The 18564-nt window shown below is 42.1% G+C and overlaps 1 protein-coding gene across 1 annotated transcript in view; it reads left to right on the forward strand.

The window, feature by feature from the left end:
• Positions 1-18564, forward strand: part of RNF32 (ring finger protein 32) — a 44125-nt gene that overhangs the window by 9450 nt on the left and 16111 nt on the right. Inside the window, exons 4-6 of the mRNA XM_021692947.1 lie at positions 5060-5092; positions 5630-5754; positions 5933-6041. Of these exons, the coding sequence (XP_021548622.1) occupies positions 5060-5092; positions 5630-5754; positions 5933-6041 (267 nt within the window). The remainder of the gene's footprint in view (positions 1-5059; positions 5093-5629; positions 5755-5932; positions 6042-18564) is intronic.

Here is an 18564-nt window from a genome sequence, read left to right on the forward strand (position 1 = left end):
AGACCTGCAGTTTAAAAGTGAGGGGATAGAGAATCATCTGTCATGCTAATGGATATCAAAAGAAAACCAGAGTAGCCATACTTATATCAGACAAAGTAATTTATTTATTTATTCATTCAATCATTCATTCACTTATTTATTTATTTGAGACAGAGTGTGTGTGCACAAGCAAGGGGATGAGGGGCCAGGGGGAGAGGGAAAAGCAGACTCCTTGCTGAGCAGGGAGCCTGACTTGGGGCTCAATCCCAGGACCCTGAGATCATGAACCAAAGGCAGATGTTTCACTGACTAAGCCACCCCAGACAAACTAAATTTTAAAACGAAGACCATAACAAGAGATGAAGAAGAGCATTATATCATAATTAAGGGGTCTACCCATCAAGATCTAACAATGGTAAATATTTATGCCCCCAACTTAGGAGCACCCAAATATATAAATCAGATAATAATAAACATAAAGAGGGGCACCTGCGTGGCTCAGTTGGTTAGGCATCCGACTCTTGATTTCAGTTCAGGTCATGATCTCAGGATCGTGAGATCGAGGCCCATGTCAGGCTCCACGCCAAACCTGCTTAGGATTCTCGCTCTCCCTCTCCCTCTGCCCCTCTCTGCCCCACTCATACACACTCTCTCGAAAATAATAATAATAATAATAATAAACACGAAGAAACTCATTGATAATAATATAATAGTAGGCAACTTTAACACCCCACTTACAGCAAGGGACAGATCATCTAAGCAGAAAAACCACAAGGAAACAATGGCTTTGAGTGACACACTAGATCAGATGGACTTAAAAGATATATTCAGAACATTTCATCATAAAGCAGCAGAATACACATTCTTTTCAAGTGCACATGGAACATTCTCCAGAATAGATCACATACTAGGTCACAAATCAGCCCTCAACAAGTACAAAAAGATCGAGATCATACCATGCATATTTTCAGACCACAACACTATGAAACTTGAAGTCAACCACAAGAAAAAATTTGGAAAGACCACAAATACATGGAGGCTAAAGAACATCCCACTGAAGAATGAATGAGTTAACCAGGAAATTAAAGAAATTTAAAAAGTACATAGAAGCAAATGAAAATGAAAACACTACAGTCCAAAACCTTTGGATACAGCAAAGGCAGTCCTAAGAGGGAGGTATATTGCAATACAGGTCTACCTCAAAAAGCAAGAATTATTGGCACTTTATCAAGATAAAAAGCTTCTTTCTACACAGTGAAGGAAAAATCAACAAAACTAAAAGCCTACAGAATGGGAGAAGATATTTGCAAACAATATATGGGATAAAGGGTTAAGTATCCAAAATCTATGAAGAACTTAGCAAACTTAACACCCAAAAACCAAATAATCCAGTCAAGAAATGGGCAGAAGACATGAACAGACATTTCTCCAAAGAAGACATACAAATGGCCAACAGACACATGAAAAAATGCTCCACATCACTCAGCATCAGGGAAACAAATCAAAACCACAATGAGATACCACCTCACACCTGTCAGAATGGCTAAAATTAACATAAGAAACAACAGGTGTTAGAGATGATGTGGAGAAAGGGGAACCCTCTTGCCCTGTTGGCGGGAATGCAAACTGGTGCAGCCACTCTGGAAAACAGTATGGAGGTTCCTCAGAAGAGTTAAAAATAGAACTACCCTATGACCCAACAATTGCACTACTAGGTATTTATCTGAAGGATACAAAAATACAGATTTGAAGGGGTACATGCACCCCAATGTTTATAGCAGCATTATCAACAATAGCCAAACTATGGAGAGAGCCCAAATGCCCATCAACTGATGAATGGATAAAGAAAATGTACACACACACACACACACACAGAATATTACTCAGTTATCAAAAAGAATGAAATCTTGCCATTCACAATAACGTGGATGGAGCTAGAATGTATTATGCTAGTGAGTAAGTCAGAGAAAGACAAATACCATATGATTTCACTTATATGTGGACTTTAAGAAAGAAAACAGATGAACATATGGGAAGGGGAGTAAGGGAGAGAGGGAAATAAACCATAAGAGATTCTTAACAACAGAGAACAAACTGAGGGATGATGGAGGGAGGTGAGTAGGGGGATGGGATAGATGGATGAAGGGTATTAAGGAGGGCACTTTTTGTGATGAGCACTGGGTGTTGTATGTAATGATAAATCACTGAATATAGCACTGTAAACTAAGTAAAATTTAAATTAAAAAAAAAAAGAAGAAAAATCTCAAATACACAACCTAACCCTACACCTAAAGGAGCTAAAAAAGGAACAGCAAATAAAGCCTATAACCAGCAGAAGAAGGGAAAAAGTAAAGATCAGAGCAGAAATAAATGATTTAGAAACAAACAATCAGCAGGTCAATGAAACCAAGAGCTGGTTTTTGAAAGAATTAATAAAACTAACCCCCACCCAGCCAGATTTATCAAAAAGAAAGAGAAAGGTCCCAAATAAACAAAATCATAAGTGAAAGAGGAGAGATCACAATCAACACCACAGAAATACAAATAATCCTAAGAGAATATTATGAAAAATTATATGCCAAAAAACTGGGCAACCTGAAAGAAACGAACAAATCCCTAGAAACCTACAAACTACCAAAACTGAAACAGGAAGAAATAGAAAATTTAAACAGACTCATAACCAGCAAATAATTGAATCAATAGTCAAAAATCTCCCAACAAACAAAAGTCCAGGGCCAGATGGCTTCCCAGGGGAATTCTACCAAACATTTAAAGAAGAATTAATACCTGTTCTTCTCAAATTGTCCCAAAAAATAGAAATGGAAGGAAAACTTCCAAACTCATTCTATGAGGCCAGCATTACCTTGATTCTGAAATCAAAGACCCCACCAAAAAAGGAGAATTACAGGCCAATATCCCTGATGAACATGGATGCAAAAATTCTCAACAAGATACTAGCAAATCAGATCCAATAGTACATTAAAAGGATTAGTCCACCACAATCAAGTGGTATTTATTCCTGGGCTTCAGGGCTGGTTCTATATAGGCAAATCATTCAACGTGATCACCACATTAATAAAAGAAAGGATAGGAACCATATGATACTCTCAATAGATGCAGAAAGAGCATTTGACAAAATACAGCATCAATTCTTGATAAAAACCCTCAACAAAATAGGGATAGATGGAACATACCTCAACATCATAAAGGTCATAAACAAAAGACCCACAGCTAATATCATCCTCAATGGGGAAAATTGAGAGCTTTTCCTCTACGGTCAGGAATAAGACAAGGATGTTCACTCTCACCACTGCTATTTAACACAGTACTGGAAGTCTTAGCCTCAGCAATCAGATAATGAAAAGAAATAAAAGGCATCCAAATCATCAAGGATTTGGACAAAACATGATACTCCATATAGAAAACCCAAAAGACTCCACCAAAAAAAATGCTAGAACTAATACATGAATTCAGCAAAGTCACAGGATATGAAATCAACAAACAGAAATCATTGCATTTCTATACACCAATACTGAAGCAACAGGAAAAGAAATCAAGGAATTGATCCCATTTATAGTTACACCAAAAACCATAAGATACCTAGGAATAAACCTAACTGAAAAGGTAAATGATCTGTACTCTGAAAACTATAGCACACTTATGAAAGAAATTGAGGAAGACACAAAGAAATAGGAAAGCATTGCATACTCATGGATTGGAAGAACAAATAAAATGTCTGTGCCACCCAAAGCAATCTACACATTTAATGCAATCCCTATCAAAATACCACCAGCATTTTTTACAGAACTAGAACAGACAATGGGAAACAAACCATTGAGAGACTCTTCAAGACAGAGAACACACTGAGGGTTGCTGGATGGCGGAGGGTGGGGGATGAGCTACATGAGTGATGAGTATTAAGGAGGGCTCTTGTGATGAGCACTGGGTGTTGTATGTAAGTGATGAATCACTGAATTCTACTCCTGAAACCAACATTGCACTGTATGTTCACTAACTAGAATTTAAATAAAAATTTGAAGAAAAAAAAAGAATGGGGACTTGAGCACACAAAAGCCTGCTATTAGATTAAATGGTGATAATTTAAAAGGACCCATATTGCTGAGGTTTTCCAGTTTAGGCTTATTGGCAGTAAGTTTCAAGTCAAGGTTTTATAACTTTGTGAGTTCTGTTTATTGCAATACTTCTTCCATTTGTCCTATTTAAGAAGGAAAGAGTAGAGTGGGGGGGGGGGTCACATTAAAAATGGGAAAATGTTACCAAGATCAGGTGGCCCAAGTGTCTGAGACTTCAGTCGTCCCAGGGAGTCCTGCCTGCCCTCCCTTCTCTTGGTCCCACACACTGGAGAGAAGCTCGGCCCCTCACCAGGCTCCCTCCATGCTTGTAGCTCCCTCCTGCTAGTGTCCTGCTATCATCCCCTGGCTCTCCTTCCAGAAGAGCCACCCACCTTCCTCCTCATCCTCCAGCCCAGAGTATCACTGTGTGGTGGGGACCTTGGGTCACCGAGAGGTGACATTTTCTTGTGAGCGTACTTTCCCCACATTTAAGAAAGAAAAGGTGATTCCTATGTCTCCAGGATTTATTTCTGAAACTCTCGGTTTCAATTTACGCATGTCGCAGTTAATAAGTGTGATGCTAAGCAATTGAGGAGTGCAGCTCAGTTGAACAAAGCCCTACCCTCTGCCCCTCCTTCCCCCACATCCCTGGTGTGGGCTGGGCCCTCCCCTCACCACTCCAGCTTGCATCCTTTCTCATCTACCCAGGAAACAAAGCTATTTCACAAGTTGTAAATATACGCTAATTTTAATGGCTTACTAGCAAACATCATGTGTTTGATGTTTCAGATTGTTGTTAACTTAGTTTTTCTTGTTGAATTATATACATGTGCTGTGCTCAACTTAAACATCAGAAATATCAAGGTTATTAATCTGCTTTTTTAACTTTTCAAAGAAACAACACAGCCTTTTAAGCATTCAGAATTTTTCTTTTAATTAATGCATTTATGCTGCTGTTCTTCTGACACGAATTTAAACTTCAAACCTCTTTGTCTTCCCGTGCACAGGTGCTGCTCACATGCTCACACGTGTTTCACAGAGTGAGTGACCACATCCCCCCGCCCGCCCAAAGTGCGCAGCGCGTCAGCCTCGTAGCTCTTACTCACTTAAAGTCTCCTAAGAAGAACCACTCATTTTATCCATAATCACCACTTGGTTAGAAATCTGACTTGAGGCTACGGTACAATTCATCCTGTTTTGAAGATCACGAATTTTATGTGACAAAAGAACCACAACTGTTTGTATAACACAGTGCTGTTAGTAATGTTCATCAAAGTGAGTGACAGCTGGCTTCCTACGACTTGACTGCATGGTAGCCTTCTACACTGGGATCATCTACCTTGACACAAGTGGTTTTCACACGTTTATGATGTATCTGCCTGTATGTTCTTGTAAAATTTCATATTTGGAACAAGTTTCATGAGGAAGGTGTTAACTGATGAAACTCCTTCCCTTTATAATCTAAATTGGACCATCTCATAATTAAGAGAGAAAAGAACACTATAATTACATTAGAAGTAAAAATGTTATTTATAAGTAATTGCTTATAAAATTTTAAGTGAAATGTTTTTCTTCAGGCATGCCTCCAGGCTTTTGAAAAGTTCGCAAATAAAAAAACCTGCCCTCTCTGCAGAAAGAGCCAGTATCAAACCAGAGTGATTCACGACGGAGCCCGGCTATTCAAAATAAAGTGTGCGACAAGGTAGGAAGGGTCCCCCTCACCCGCAGACACTCTATGACAGCGCCAGGTGATGACTCATTTTAAAGGAAGGAGGGATTTTGCCTCCCTCCTTGGCCACTGCCTCCCCAGGGCCTCACCCTGTTTTGAAATACCTGTTAAGGCCATTCTGAGTGAGTCATTTCAAACATCTGTGTTCTAGGATCCAAGCCTGCTGGAGGGGACACGTGGTCAGGAAGTGGTACCAAGACCTGAGGCGAAAGGTACCTCCCACAGATGCCAAGTTGAGGCGAAAATTCTTTGAAGAAAAGGTAGGTCAAGATCCTTGGTTCTCTAATAGTATGTGCCCACCAGTGATTCACTGGGCTCAGGGAGGCCTGCAAAGGCAGTGAAGCCCAAAGACCCCCCCCCCCTCATTTGTAGGCTTCTTACAAATGTTTGAGATGCTGCTAAAAACTCCATTCAACATAAACTGGCTTTCCAACCCAGGCAGTAAAATAGTTCTAGATTTTCTTTTCTAGTTAAATCATAAAATTCATAAAATTGGAAGAAGATCAAATTCAAAACAACTTTGGTTTGGCCATTTCGTGACACTTACTTAAATAATCTCTTCAGATAAAGGAATGGATAAAGCTTAAGTTTTTCACATCCCCTGAACTGCATGTTAAAAATTTTTCATTTCAAAATAAAGCTCCCACTGTGCTACAGTTTTACCTGAGTGTCTCTTTGGGGCCTCACGGGGTCACCAAAATGTGAGAGTGTCAGAAATAAATAACCTTGGTTTCTACCCTCTCTTTCAACCCATTTTCTAGCTTTTGTGTTTACTTTTCGGCTTACCAATTTTCCATCACTGTACCCCATATGAAAAGGATGGGTGTGGGAGAGCGAAGGAGCCAGCTGAGCCCGGGCTCCAGCCTCAGTCCTGCCCTCATTAGCTGGTGGCCCCAGGCAAAGCCTCCATCTCCTCGTCTGTGACAGGACAGTAATGACCTGGACCCTGCAGCACTGCTCTAAGAATAGTGTGCGGTGGGCCCGTGAGGTGCACAACCATTATGTCGGTATGTTGTCCGAGTTCACCTTTATGGTAACTGCTTCAGATTTCGTCATAGTCCGTACTGTTTGTGACAGCACTGTATGAGAGTATGGTGTTCTGACGTCACGTTAGCTTTAAATCATGAAGATAAAACTCACAGTTGCACTTTCCTGTAATCATTGTTTATGGAAGTATCCCTTACTCATTTATTTAGATCTTCCCTACACTTACTTGTTTTGTGAGCTTGCACTCCCATTTGGAATAATGAGTGATAGAAGATGACCCTTTATTGTATAAAGAGATCCCCTTTCATCCCCCTTCTCCCCCGTAACTGTTCTGTCCTTCAGCATGTGAAGCCTAAGAGACCTCAGTCCTTTGCTCTGGGGGGAAGAGGCTGATGTTCACCATATGCTTCATGGTTTTAATCAGACTCCCAATCTGACCTTCTCGGGCTGAGGTGCTGTCTCCCTGTGCATCTTGTAACCTCACCATCCTTGTTTGTGCCCTGGGTGAGAGGCTTCTTGAGAGTGCCCAGGACTGCATAGGGATCCTGAAACTAAGCGCATTTAGGCTCGACTCTCAAACAGGATGAAGCCAGAGTTTCCCAGTGCCCTTCCTGATCACTCAAGTAGTTGGTCCAAGCAATGCAGTCATCAGTGTGTGCAAGAGAAAATCGGGATATTGGCTGGTTGTGATGTCATTAAATCTCAGATTTAATTAAGAAAATACACTTACCTGCCCTCAAGAGTAGGACAACATTCAATGCAATATATGAATAAATAACCCTAAAATCCTGTATATCTTGGAGACAAAAAGACTGACCACTGGTGGAAAGATGAGCCTGTATGGCAGGGCAGCCTGAGCGCTGGGTGGAGAAGCCGAGAGCGCTGCCCTGCCCTGCAGCGGGAGGGGTCCACCCCAGCCGACACAGGTGCAGGGGCTCCGAGGGATGGGCAGCACCCGCAGCAGCGCCTGCTGGTCGCTGAAGTAGAGACAGGTGGGGGGAGAGCAGAGGCTATGGAGAGAGAATCTGCCATTCTACATGAGAATAAGAAAAACTGTATTTTCTGAGTCATTCATGCACCTTATGGCATGAATTGGGGAGCAAAGGATATTTAAGGAAAGGGGACAGAGTCCTAGTGAAAGCTCCCCTTCCCATTTCTGCTTGTGGGGTGGACATGAGAAAAGCTTTGCATTGTTGTTCAGCACCATCCATTTGACAGAAGAAACAGCAAATCAGCTATAACTCCTGAGAACTTACTGGATAAAAAGAATGTGTGCCACCTTCATCTTTCTTGGCCAGTGAGCCTTTGCTCTAACTACTTAGGAAGTGGTATGCTGACCTCCTGTCTCCATCTCTACTCCTCTGACCTCTGTATCTGGTTTTAAAAAGTCCTTGTCTGTAGACCAAGATAATGGATTCAACCTAACTTGGAGTCTTCAATGCTACTCCCCATGGTAAACCTGTCTTTTGGGCAGTTTATCAATTCCTCAGCAACGTCTTCCTTCTCCATCAGAGACTGGTAGTCTCTTGAGGGGTCACTCACGTTCAAGTCAGTGAGCGACTGTGTCCCCGGTGAGTGTTCATCCTTCTCATACGTTCTCCTCATGCTCTCCTCTATTCTGTGGTCTGATAGTAATTGTAATACAATATTACTCCTAGTAATTCTAATGGAATACTGTCTTGGCTTTCAAATCAGAAATCACTGATTTTTTTCCTCTAACAAAATTTTAATTACAGATGACAGTCATTTTAGCTTATGTGTATAAATATTTTTTGATTTGCATATATCATCTTATTATAATTTTTGAAAATATAGGCTACACTCTGCTTTCACATAAAGCAGAGTTGTGAGACTTGACTGATCATATATCTATAGAAAAACACAAACACACAAACGTGCACACACACACTTGGTAAAGATACACACTGTAATTCAGATCATTCTTCCCCAGAAATATTGATTTAGTGTTATACTCAATTTGTTGCACAAATAGGCATTTTATAATTGCTTCAGCTATCTATTGTTTTAATTACCTCTATAATCCTCAGCTCTCTCTGCTAGTTTTTTTTTTTTTTTTAAGATTTTATTTATTTGCGAGAGAGAGAATGAGAGACAGAGAGCATGAGAGGGAGGAGGGTCAGAGGGAGAAGCAGACTCCCTGTTGAGCAGGGAGCCCGATGCGGGACTCGATCCCAGGACTCCAGGATCATGACCTGAGCAATGACAGTAAATGATGTCATTATTTATTTATTTGGGGCAAGAGCCAGAGTGGGGGTGAGGGGCAGAGGGAGAGAAGAATCTTAAGCAGGCTCCACACTCAGCGTGGAGCCCAACATGAGGTTTGATCTTATAACCCTGAGATCATGACCTGAGCTAAAGTCAAGAGTCAGTCGCTTAACCAATTGAGCCACCCAGGCGCCCTCTCTGCTAGTTTTCTAAATGTTCTCTGCAATTTCTTCATTCCTCACTCTACTCACTTATCCCATTTGGCCATAAACATTGAAATCCATAAACCTAAACCTCATTTTATTTTTTTTAATCCAGTTAGTTAACCTACGGTGTAATAGTATCAGATTAGAATTTAATGATTCAACACTTCCATACACCACCCAGTGCTCATCACAACCAGTGCCCTCTTTAATCCCCATCACCTATTTAACCCATGCCCCCACCCACCTCCCCTATGGCAACCATCAGTTTGTTCTCTAGAGTTAAGAGTCTGTTTCTTGGTTTGCATCACTCTTTTATCCCCTTTGTTAATTTGTTTTGTTTCTTAAGTTGCACGTATCAGTGAGATCCTGTGGTACTTGTCTTCCTCTGACTGCTTTTCGCTTAGCATAATACCCTCTAGCTCCCTCCATGTTATTGCAAATGGGAAGATTTCCTTCTTTTTGATGGCTGCGTAATATTCCACTGTATGTATACACCACATCTTCTTTCTCCATTCATCAGTTGATGACACTTGGGCTGCTTCCATATCTTGGCTATTATAAATAATGTTGCAATAAACATAGGGGTGCATGTATCCCTTTGAATTAGTGTTTTTGTATTTGGGGGGTAAATACCCAGGAGTGCAATTACTAGGTCATAGGGTCACTGTAGTGCTGATTGTTTCCTTCACTGTGCAGAAGCTTTTTATTTTGATGTAGTCCCAGTAGTTTATCTTTGCTTTTGTTTCTTCAGGAAACATATCTAGAAAAAGTTGCTATGGCCAACATCAGAGAAATTACTGCTTGTGTTCTCTGCAAGGATTTTTATGGTTTCAGGTCTCACATTTAGGTCCTTAATCCATTTTGATTTTATTTTTGTGTGTGGTGTAAGAAAGTGGACCAGTTTCATTCTTCTGCATGTTGCTGTCCAGTTTTCCCAACACCATTTGTTGAAGAGACTGTCTTTTTCCCATTGGATATTCTTTCCTTCTTTATTGAAGATTAACTGACATATAATTGTAGGTTTATTCCCGGGTTTTCTATTCTATTCCATTGATCTATGTGTCTATTTTTGTGCCAGCACCATACTTGTTTGATCACTACAGCTTTGTAATAGAGCTTGAAGTCTGGAATCGTGATGCCTCCAGCTTTGCTCTTCTTTTTCAAAATTGCTTTGGCTGTTCGGGGTCTTTTGTGGTTCCATACAAATTTTAGGATTGCCAAACCTCATTTTATTTTTTTTTAAAGATTTTATTTATTTATTCATAAGAGACAGAGAGAGAGAGGCAGAGGGAGAAGCAGGCGCCCTGCTGAGCAAGGAGCCCGATATGGGACTCAATCCCAGGACCCTGAGATCATGACCTGAGCCAAAGGCAGATGCTTAACCATCTGAGCCACCGAGGTGCCCACCAAACCTCATTTTAAATAAATGAAGACAGGGCCTGGGTGGCTCAGTTGGTTAAGCATCTGACTCTTGACTTTAGCTCAGGTCATGATCTCAGGGTTATAAGATCAAACCTCATGTTGGGCTCCATGCTGAGTGTGGAGCCTGCTTAAGATTCTTCTCTCCCTCTGCCCCTCACCCCCACTCTGGCTCTTGCCCTAAATAAATAAATAATGACATCATTTACTGTCAGATAGTGTATTAGTAGTAGGTACATACTCTTGTCATTGTTCTGGTTGCCTGTATGGGTACATGCCTTACACAGCTGTCTTCCCTTATCCCTGGGGGATGTGTTCCAACACCCCCACTCGATGCCTGAAACCGCAGATGGTACCAAGCCCTGTATAGACTACGTTCTTTCCTATACATACATACCTATGATAAAATTCAATTTCTAAATTAGGCACAGTAAGAAATGAACAACAAATAATAAAATAGAACAATTATAATGATATACCGTAATAAAAGTTATGTGACTCTGGACTCTCGCTCTCAATATATCTTACTGTCCTGCACTCACCCTTCTTGTAATGACCTGAGATGACGAAATGCCCCCGGGACAAGATGAAGGGAGGTGAGTGACGCAGGCGTGTGACGCAGCGTCAGCCTAGCCTGACCTTCTGACGATATGTCAGGGGAGGGCCATCTGCTCCAGGACCATGGTTGGCAACGGGTAACCAAAACTGTGAAAGGCGAGACTGCAGAGAAGGGGACAGCTGTGTGTCTGAATGTCTATGTGGTCAGAGCCCACAGGCTGTCCTTTCTTACAGAGACCACTTCTTAGTCATTTAGTGAATGGCTCTTGCAATTTAATTATTTATTTATTTATTTTTAATTTTATTTATTTATTTGCGAGAGAGAATGAGATAGAGAGAACATGAGAGGGGCGGAGGGTCAGAGGGAGAAGCAGACTCCCTGCTGAGCAGGGAGCCCGATGTGGGACTCGATCCCAGGACTCCAGGATCATGACCTGAGCCGAAGGCAGTCGCTTAACCAACTGAGCCACCCAGGCGCCCTGCCTCTTGCAATTTAATGAATTTTTCCTACCTTTTTCAAACTCTCCTGCTGACCTATTGGCATGGTCTAGGACATGTTAATCTATAATTTTAATTTATAATTTTAAATGCCAATGTGTTTTAATGAAATCTGAAACTTACTGAACTAGTCTATTGAATTTCACATTACCCAGGATTGTATAGATGCATCCAGACCATGTGGATATATACACAAGTGATAGTTTGTGGAGAACTTATATCAATAAATTAAATTACTATAAACTACTGGGTGAAAGATTGTTGAGGAATAGGATATTCACAGTCTCAAAGTATCGATCCACACATTACGTATAATTTACAAAGAGTATGATATGTCTTTACATTGGAAAGGTCTGACAGACCTCTCAACCCAACAAATGAAATTACCAATAACTGGACAAATTGACACCATGTGCTCCTAATGTGCATGGAGTGCACCAGAACAAAACATCACCTTTGCACTTCCATGCCAAAAATGCTTAATCTGAACCCAATCAAGAAAGCATGTGAGCAGGTAAATCCAAAATGAGGAGTATCCTGTAAAACAGCTGGCTTGGACTATAAAATATCAATGTCATAAAGACAAAAGAAATGGCTGAGGAATGTTCTAGAATAAAGAACTCTGAGAACTATAAAATTAAGATGTCTTTGGTCTTTGGTTGGCTCCTGGATCAAAACTAAAACAAAAACGTGTGATAACTGGGATATTTGAGAGTGTGAATATAGATCGTTCTTATGATGGCAGTATGTCAATGTTAAATCTCTGCAGTGCGTTTACAGTATTGTTGCTGTCAGGTTTGGTGTCCTGGTTCTTAGGAGGCACATGCAGAAGGACTTAGGTAGAGGCAGTGTGTGGTGATGTTTGCAGCTAACCCTTAAAGAGGTCACACACTCAGACATATGTGCATAAATACAGAAGAGAGAGTACACTGTAGCAAAATGTTAACAACTAAAATGTAAGGATAAACTCTAGCAGTGCTGGAGTAGGATGCACAGTTTCTAAATCCAAGGCAGTGGACTGGGAATGAGAAGGAAAGGGAGGATGGGAGAAGAAAGAGAGAGGGTATAAACAGAAATAGATTTCATAACTTATACCAAAATATACTCTGTATGAAACAAACAGTTAAACAGGAAAATGAAACATAATGCTTTTAGAAGAAAGCATGGGAAAGACCTTTCTAGTAGGATTTTAAAACCACACACACAGGGTGCCTGGGTGGCTCAGTCGGTTAAGCGACTGCCTTCGGCTCAGGTCATGATCCTGGAGTCCCGGGATCGAGTCCCGCGTCGGGCTCCCTGCTCGGCGGGGAGTCTGCTTCTCCCTCTGACCCTCTCCCCCTCTCATGTGCTCTCTCTCTCATTCTCTCTCTCAAATAAATAAATAAAATCTTTAAAAAACACACACACACACACAAACTAATACAAGAGAAGAGTAACAAATGCAAAAAATGGAGAGGGTCAGAGGAGGAGTTATGCTTTACCCATGTCACCTCTCCCGCAAGGACACACAGCTCAGGGCCAAGAGAGATCTTCTTGCCCATGATTTCTCCTGCAGGGGAATGTGAGAGCATGTGAGTGAGCACCCAGCTTCTTCGGCTGTGTGGGACACTGCCAAAGGGACTCATGCTTCCATCCAGAGTACTGAGTCATGAGCTGCGTGACTGGGGGTGGGAAGAGGCTGAAAGGGCCGTAGACAGGACTCTCTGAGGGCATGAAAAAGACAAGGCTTCTACTGACTGTTGCGGCCTCCATCAAGAAGCCCCACTGGGGTACCTCACCTGCAGATCCCCCCACATGGCCCCCAGTGCTGCACGTGCCTCACCCTGCATCACCCACACCCTGTGGCTGGCTCCCTGTGCACACTGCTGATGGTGAGAGCAATCTCTGGCAGACGGCTAGTAAGCACATGTGGAAAGCCAGCCCAAACCTGTGGGTCAGAGTGAGACCACAGACTTGGGCTTTAGCATCACCCTTGGGAAAGCCCAAGGGAGGCCATCAGCACCTGGCCTGGTGTAATGCAGAATCCAGAGAAGGCGTACACTCATAAGAATTCTGCCACAAGAGGGAGCAAGACGTGGAGCATCTTCTGTGTATCCCCAGAAGGTCTGAGAAAGCCTCAGAACCCATACAGGGCTGACAGAAAGTACTTCTCTCCTGATGCCAGTCAGTAAAGATATAGGAGGCAATTCTACTTGGGTTTGATGACAGCAATGCAGGACTGGAAGAAACATGAAAATCAGGGAGACATGACACCACCAAAGGATCTCAGCAACCTTCCAGTAACCAACCAAAGATGTGGAGGGCTACAGCTTACCTGGTAAAGAATTTGAAACAGGTGTTTGAAGGAAGCTCAGTGAGGTGCAAGAAAATACAAGAGGAGCATTTGATGGAATCAGGAAAATAATACATGAACAAAATGACAAGCTCAGTAGAGACAAATAACAAAGAACCAAATAAGTTCTGGAGCTGAAGAACGGAGATAGTACCACCATCAGAATGGATCAAGCAGAAGGAAGAGTCTGTGAATTAGAAGAAAGGAATTTTGAAATTATCCAGTCAGAGGAAAACAAAGAAAAAAGAATGAAAAAGAGTGAAGAAAGCATATGTGACCTTTGTGATACCATTCAAGGAAACAATCTGTGAATTATGAGAGTCTCAGAAGAGAGAGGAAGGGGCAGAAAGCTTGTCAAAAGAAATAATGGCTGAGAACTTCCCAAATCGGTGAGAGATCTGGATAGCCAAGTTTATGAAGCTCAGATTCCCCAAACAAACTCAATTTAAAGAGATCTTCCCTGGGGCACCTGGGTGGCTCCGTTAGTTAAGCATCTGCATTCTGCTCAGGTCATGATCCTGGGGTCCTGGCATTGAGCCTTGGGTCAGGCTCCCTGCTCAGCAGGGAGTCTGCTTCTCCCTCTGCCCCTCCCCCATACTTGTGTGCTCTCTCTCTCTCTCAAATAAATCAATAAAATCTTTAAAAAATAGAGAGAGAGATCCTCCCCAAAATACATTACAATAAAACTCAAAAACCAAAGAATCTTAAAAGCAGCAAGAGAAAAAAAATTCCACACTCACAGGGGAACACCCATAAGGCTGTCAGCAGATTTCTCAGCAGAGACCTTGCAGGCCAGGAGAGAGTAGGACAAAATTTTCAGACTGCTGAAAGGAAAAACTTCAACCAACAACACTCTCTCTGGCAAAGGTGTGCTTCAGAAATGAAGGCGAGAGGGGGGAAAAGATGGCAGAGGAGGAGGGGACCCCATTCTAACCGGTCCCGGGATTGAGCCGGATATCTACCAGACCACTCTGAACACCCACGAAATCAGCCTGAGATGTAAGAAGACATATCTGGATCTCTGCAAACAGAATATCGCAGGCAGTTGTTTTTGAGGTACGAAGCAGGGAGCCGTGATTCCACGGGCAGATATCAGAAGATAAACAGAAGGGGGAGGAAGCCTGGCTGTCCAGATCCTACACCGCCGGTGAGCAATAGCCTCCGGCGCTGGGGACAGGGCACAGACTCGCAGACCAGTGGCGGCAGGGTAAGGACTTTAGGGAAGCCCCCGGGGACTGAAACCCCAAGCGGCGGGGCTGCACGTGTGAACTGGGGGCGGCTGGCGCTTCTAGAAGCACAAAGGGCAGAGACGTGCCCTGACCTGGAGGCAAGGACTGGGAGCACTGCGGAGGGGCACACAAACCAGGACACTGCAGTTTATAACAGCACAGACAGAAACGGAGACAGTGTGGCCTGGAGAGCTCACTGAAGAACAGACTGTGATCTCTCTGCTCTGAGAGAGGGGGGTTCTACAAAAGGAGAAAGACCCCAAGAGTGATCTCTCTGCTTCAGAGCAGGGAGATCGGAAATGGTCTCTTCTGCTCTGACTCTCGGAAGAGACGCGGAAAGCCGCCAGGGAAAGCCACCAGAGAACAAAAGCCCCCAAAAACTGGTTTTCACTGAGCCCATCCCCCGCCACAGGGGTCAGGGCAACTCTGCCCAAACAGGGTTGCCTGAGTAACAGCACAGCAGGCCCCTCCCCCCAGAAAACTGGCTGGGAAAACAAGAGGCCAGCAACCCTAAGGTCGGAAGAAAACAGGTGCATCTTGCTTGGGTTGTGGTCAATAATTTGGACTCTATACATTCCCTCAAACACCCTTCAACAGAATAACTAGGAGGAGGAACCCCCAAAATAGGAAAGACTCAGAGATTATGACTTATGCCACAGATTTACAAATGGATTCAGATATAACCAAGATGTCGGAGATGGAATTCAAGTGTGAAGGCTAGCAAGTGTGAAGACAATAGCTAGAATGGAGAAATCAATTAATGGCAACATTGAGTCTCTAAGGGCAGAAATGAAAGCTGAATTGGCAGAACTTAAAAATGCTATCAATGAGATCCAATCTAATCTAGATAATCTAACAGCTAGGGTAAACGAGGCAGAAGAACGAATTAGTGACCTGGAAGACCATTTAATAGATAAAAAGGGGAAAGAGGAGGCCAGGGAAAAACAATTCAGAATCCGTGAAAATACAATCAGAGAAATAAGTGACATCATGAAGCGTTCCAATGTCAGAATTACTGGAATCCCAGAGGGGGTGGGGAGAGAGAGAGAGGAAAAGAAGATATATCTGAGCAAATCGTAGCTGACAACTTCTCTAATCTGGGGAATGAAACAAACATTCATGTCCTAGAGGCAGAGAGGCCCACTCCCAAGATCAAGGAAAACAGGCCAACACCCCAGCATGTAATAGTAAAACTCGCAAATCTTAGAACCAAGGAAACCATCTTAAGGGCAGTTAAGGGGAAGAGATTCCTTACGTACAGAGGGAGGAACATCAGAATAACATCAGACCTATCCACAGAGACCTGGCAAGCCAGAAAGGTCTGACAAGACATATTCAGGGTACTAAATGAGAAGAACATGTAGCCAAGAATACTTTATCCGGCAAGGCTGTCATTTAGAATGGATGGAGAGATGCAGAGCTTCCAAGACTGGCAGAAATTGAAAGAATATGTGACCACTAAGCCAGCCTTGCAAGAAATATTAAGGGGAGTTCTACAAAAGGAGAAAGACCCCAAGAGTGATCCACAACAGAAATTTACAGGGACAATCTATAAAAACAACGTCTTCACAGGCAACATGATGACAATTAATTCATAGCTTTCAATAATCACTCTCAACGTGAATGGCCTAAATGCTCCCATAAAATGGCACAGGATTGCAGATTGGATAAAAAGACAGGACCCATCCATATGCTGTCTACAAGAGACTCATTTTGAACCTAAAGATACATCCAGACTGAAAGTGAAGGGATGGAGATCCATCCTCCATGCCAATGGACCTCAAAAGAAAGCGGGGGTAGCAATTCTTATATCAGACAAATTAGATTTTAAATTAAAGACTGTAGTTAGAGACACAGAAGCACACTGTATCATTCTTAAAGGGTCTATCCAACAAGAAGATCTAACAATTGTAAATATCTATGCCCCCAACATGGGAGCAGCCATCTACATGAGCCAACTGTTAAGCAAAATAAAGAGCCATATTGATGATAATACATTAATTGTAGGAGACCTCAATACTCCACTCTCAGCAACAGACGGATCATCTAAGCAGAATTTCAACAAAGAAACACGAGCTTTGAATGACACACTGGACCAGATGGACCTCATAGATATATACAGAACATTCCACCCTAAAACAAGAGAATACTCATTCTTCTCGAGTGCACATGGAACTCTCTGCAAAATAGGCCACATACTGGGTCACCAATCAGGTCTCAACCGATACCAAAAGACTGAGATTATTCCCTGCATATTCTCTGACCATAATGCTTTAAAACTGGAACTCAATCACAAGAAAAAATTTGGCAGAAATTCAAACACTTGGAAGCTAAAGACCATTCTGCTCAAGAATGTCTGGGTCAACCAGGAAATCAAAGAAGAACTTAAACAATTCATGGAAATCAATGAGAACGAAAACACATTGGTCCAAAACCTATGGGATACTGCAAAGGCGGTCGTAAGGAGGAAATACATAGCCATCCAAGCCTCACTCAAAAAAACAGAAAAATCCTGAATTCACCAACTAACTCTACACCTTAGAGAACTACAGAAAAAGCAACAAATGATGCCTAAGCCACACATTAGATGAGAAATAATTAAGATTGGGGCAGAGATCAATGAATTAGAAACCAGAAACACAGTAGATCAGATCAATGAAACTAGAAGCTGGTTCTTTGAAAGAATTAGTAAGATTGATAAACCACTGACCAGACTTATCCAAAAGAAAAGAGAAAGGACCCAAATTAATAAAATTATGAATGAAAGGGGAGAGATCACGACTAACACCAAGGAAATAGAAACAATTATTAGAAATTATTATCAACAACCATATGCCAATAAATTGAGCAATCTGGATGAAATGGATGCCTTCCTGGAAACCTATAAACTGCCGAGACTGAAACAGGAAGAAACTGACGACCTGAATAGGCCAATAACCAGTAACGAGATTGAAGCAATGATGAAAAACCTCCCAAAAAACAAGAGTCCAGGGCCTGATGGATTCCATGGAGAATTCTACCAAACATTCAAAGAAGAAATAATATCTATTCTTCTGAAGCTGTTTCAGAAAATAGAAACAGAAGGAAAGCTTCCAGACTCATTCTATGAAGCCAGCAATACCTTAATCCCCAAACCAGGCAAAGACCCCATCAAAAAGGAGAATTTCAGACTGATATCCCTGATGAATATGGATTCCAAAATCCTCAACAAAATCCCAGCTAGTAGGACCCAACATTAAAAGGATCACCCACCACGACCAAGTGGGATTTATCCCTGGGATGCAAGTGTGGATCAACATTCGCAAATCAATCAATGTGATAGAACACA

The sequence above is a fragment of the Neomonachus schauinslandi genome, chromosome 12 (genome assembly GCF_002201575.2).
Source record: "Neomonachus schauinslandi chromosome 12, ASM220157v2, whole genome shotgun sequence".
Classification (NCBI taxonomy): domain Eukaryota; kingdom Metazoa; phylum Chordata; class Mammalia; order Carnivora; family Phocidae; genus Neomonachus; species Neomonachus schauinslandi.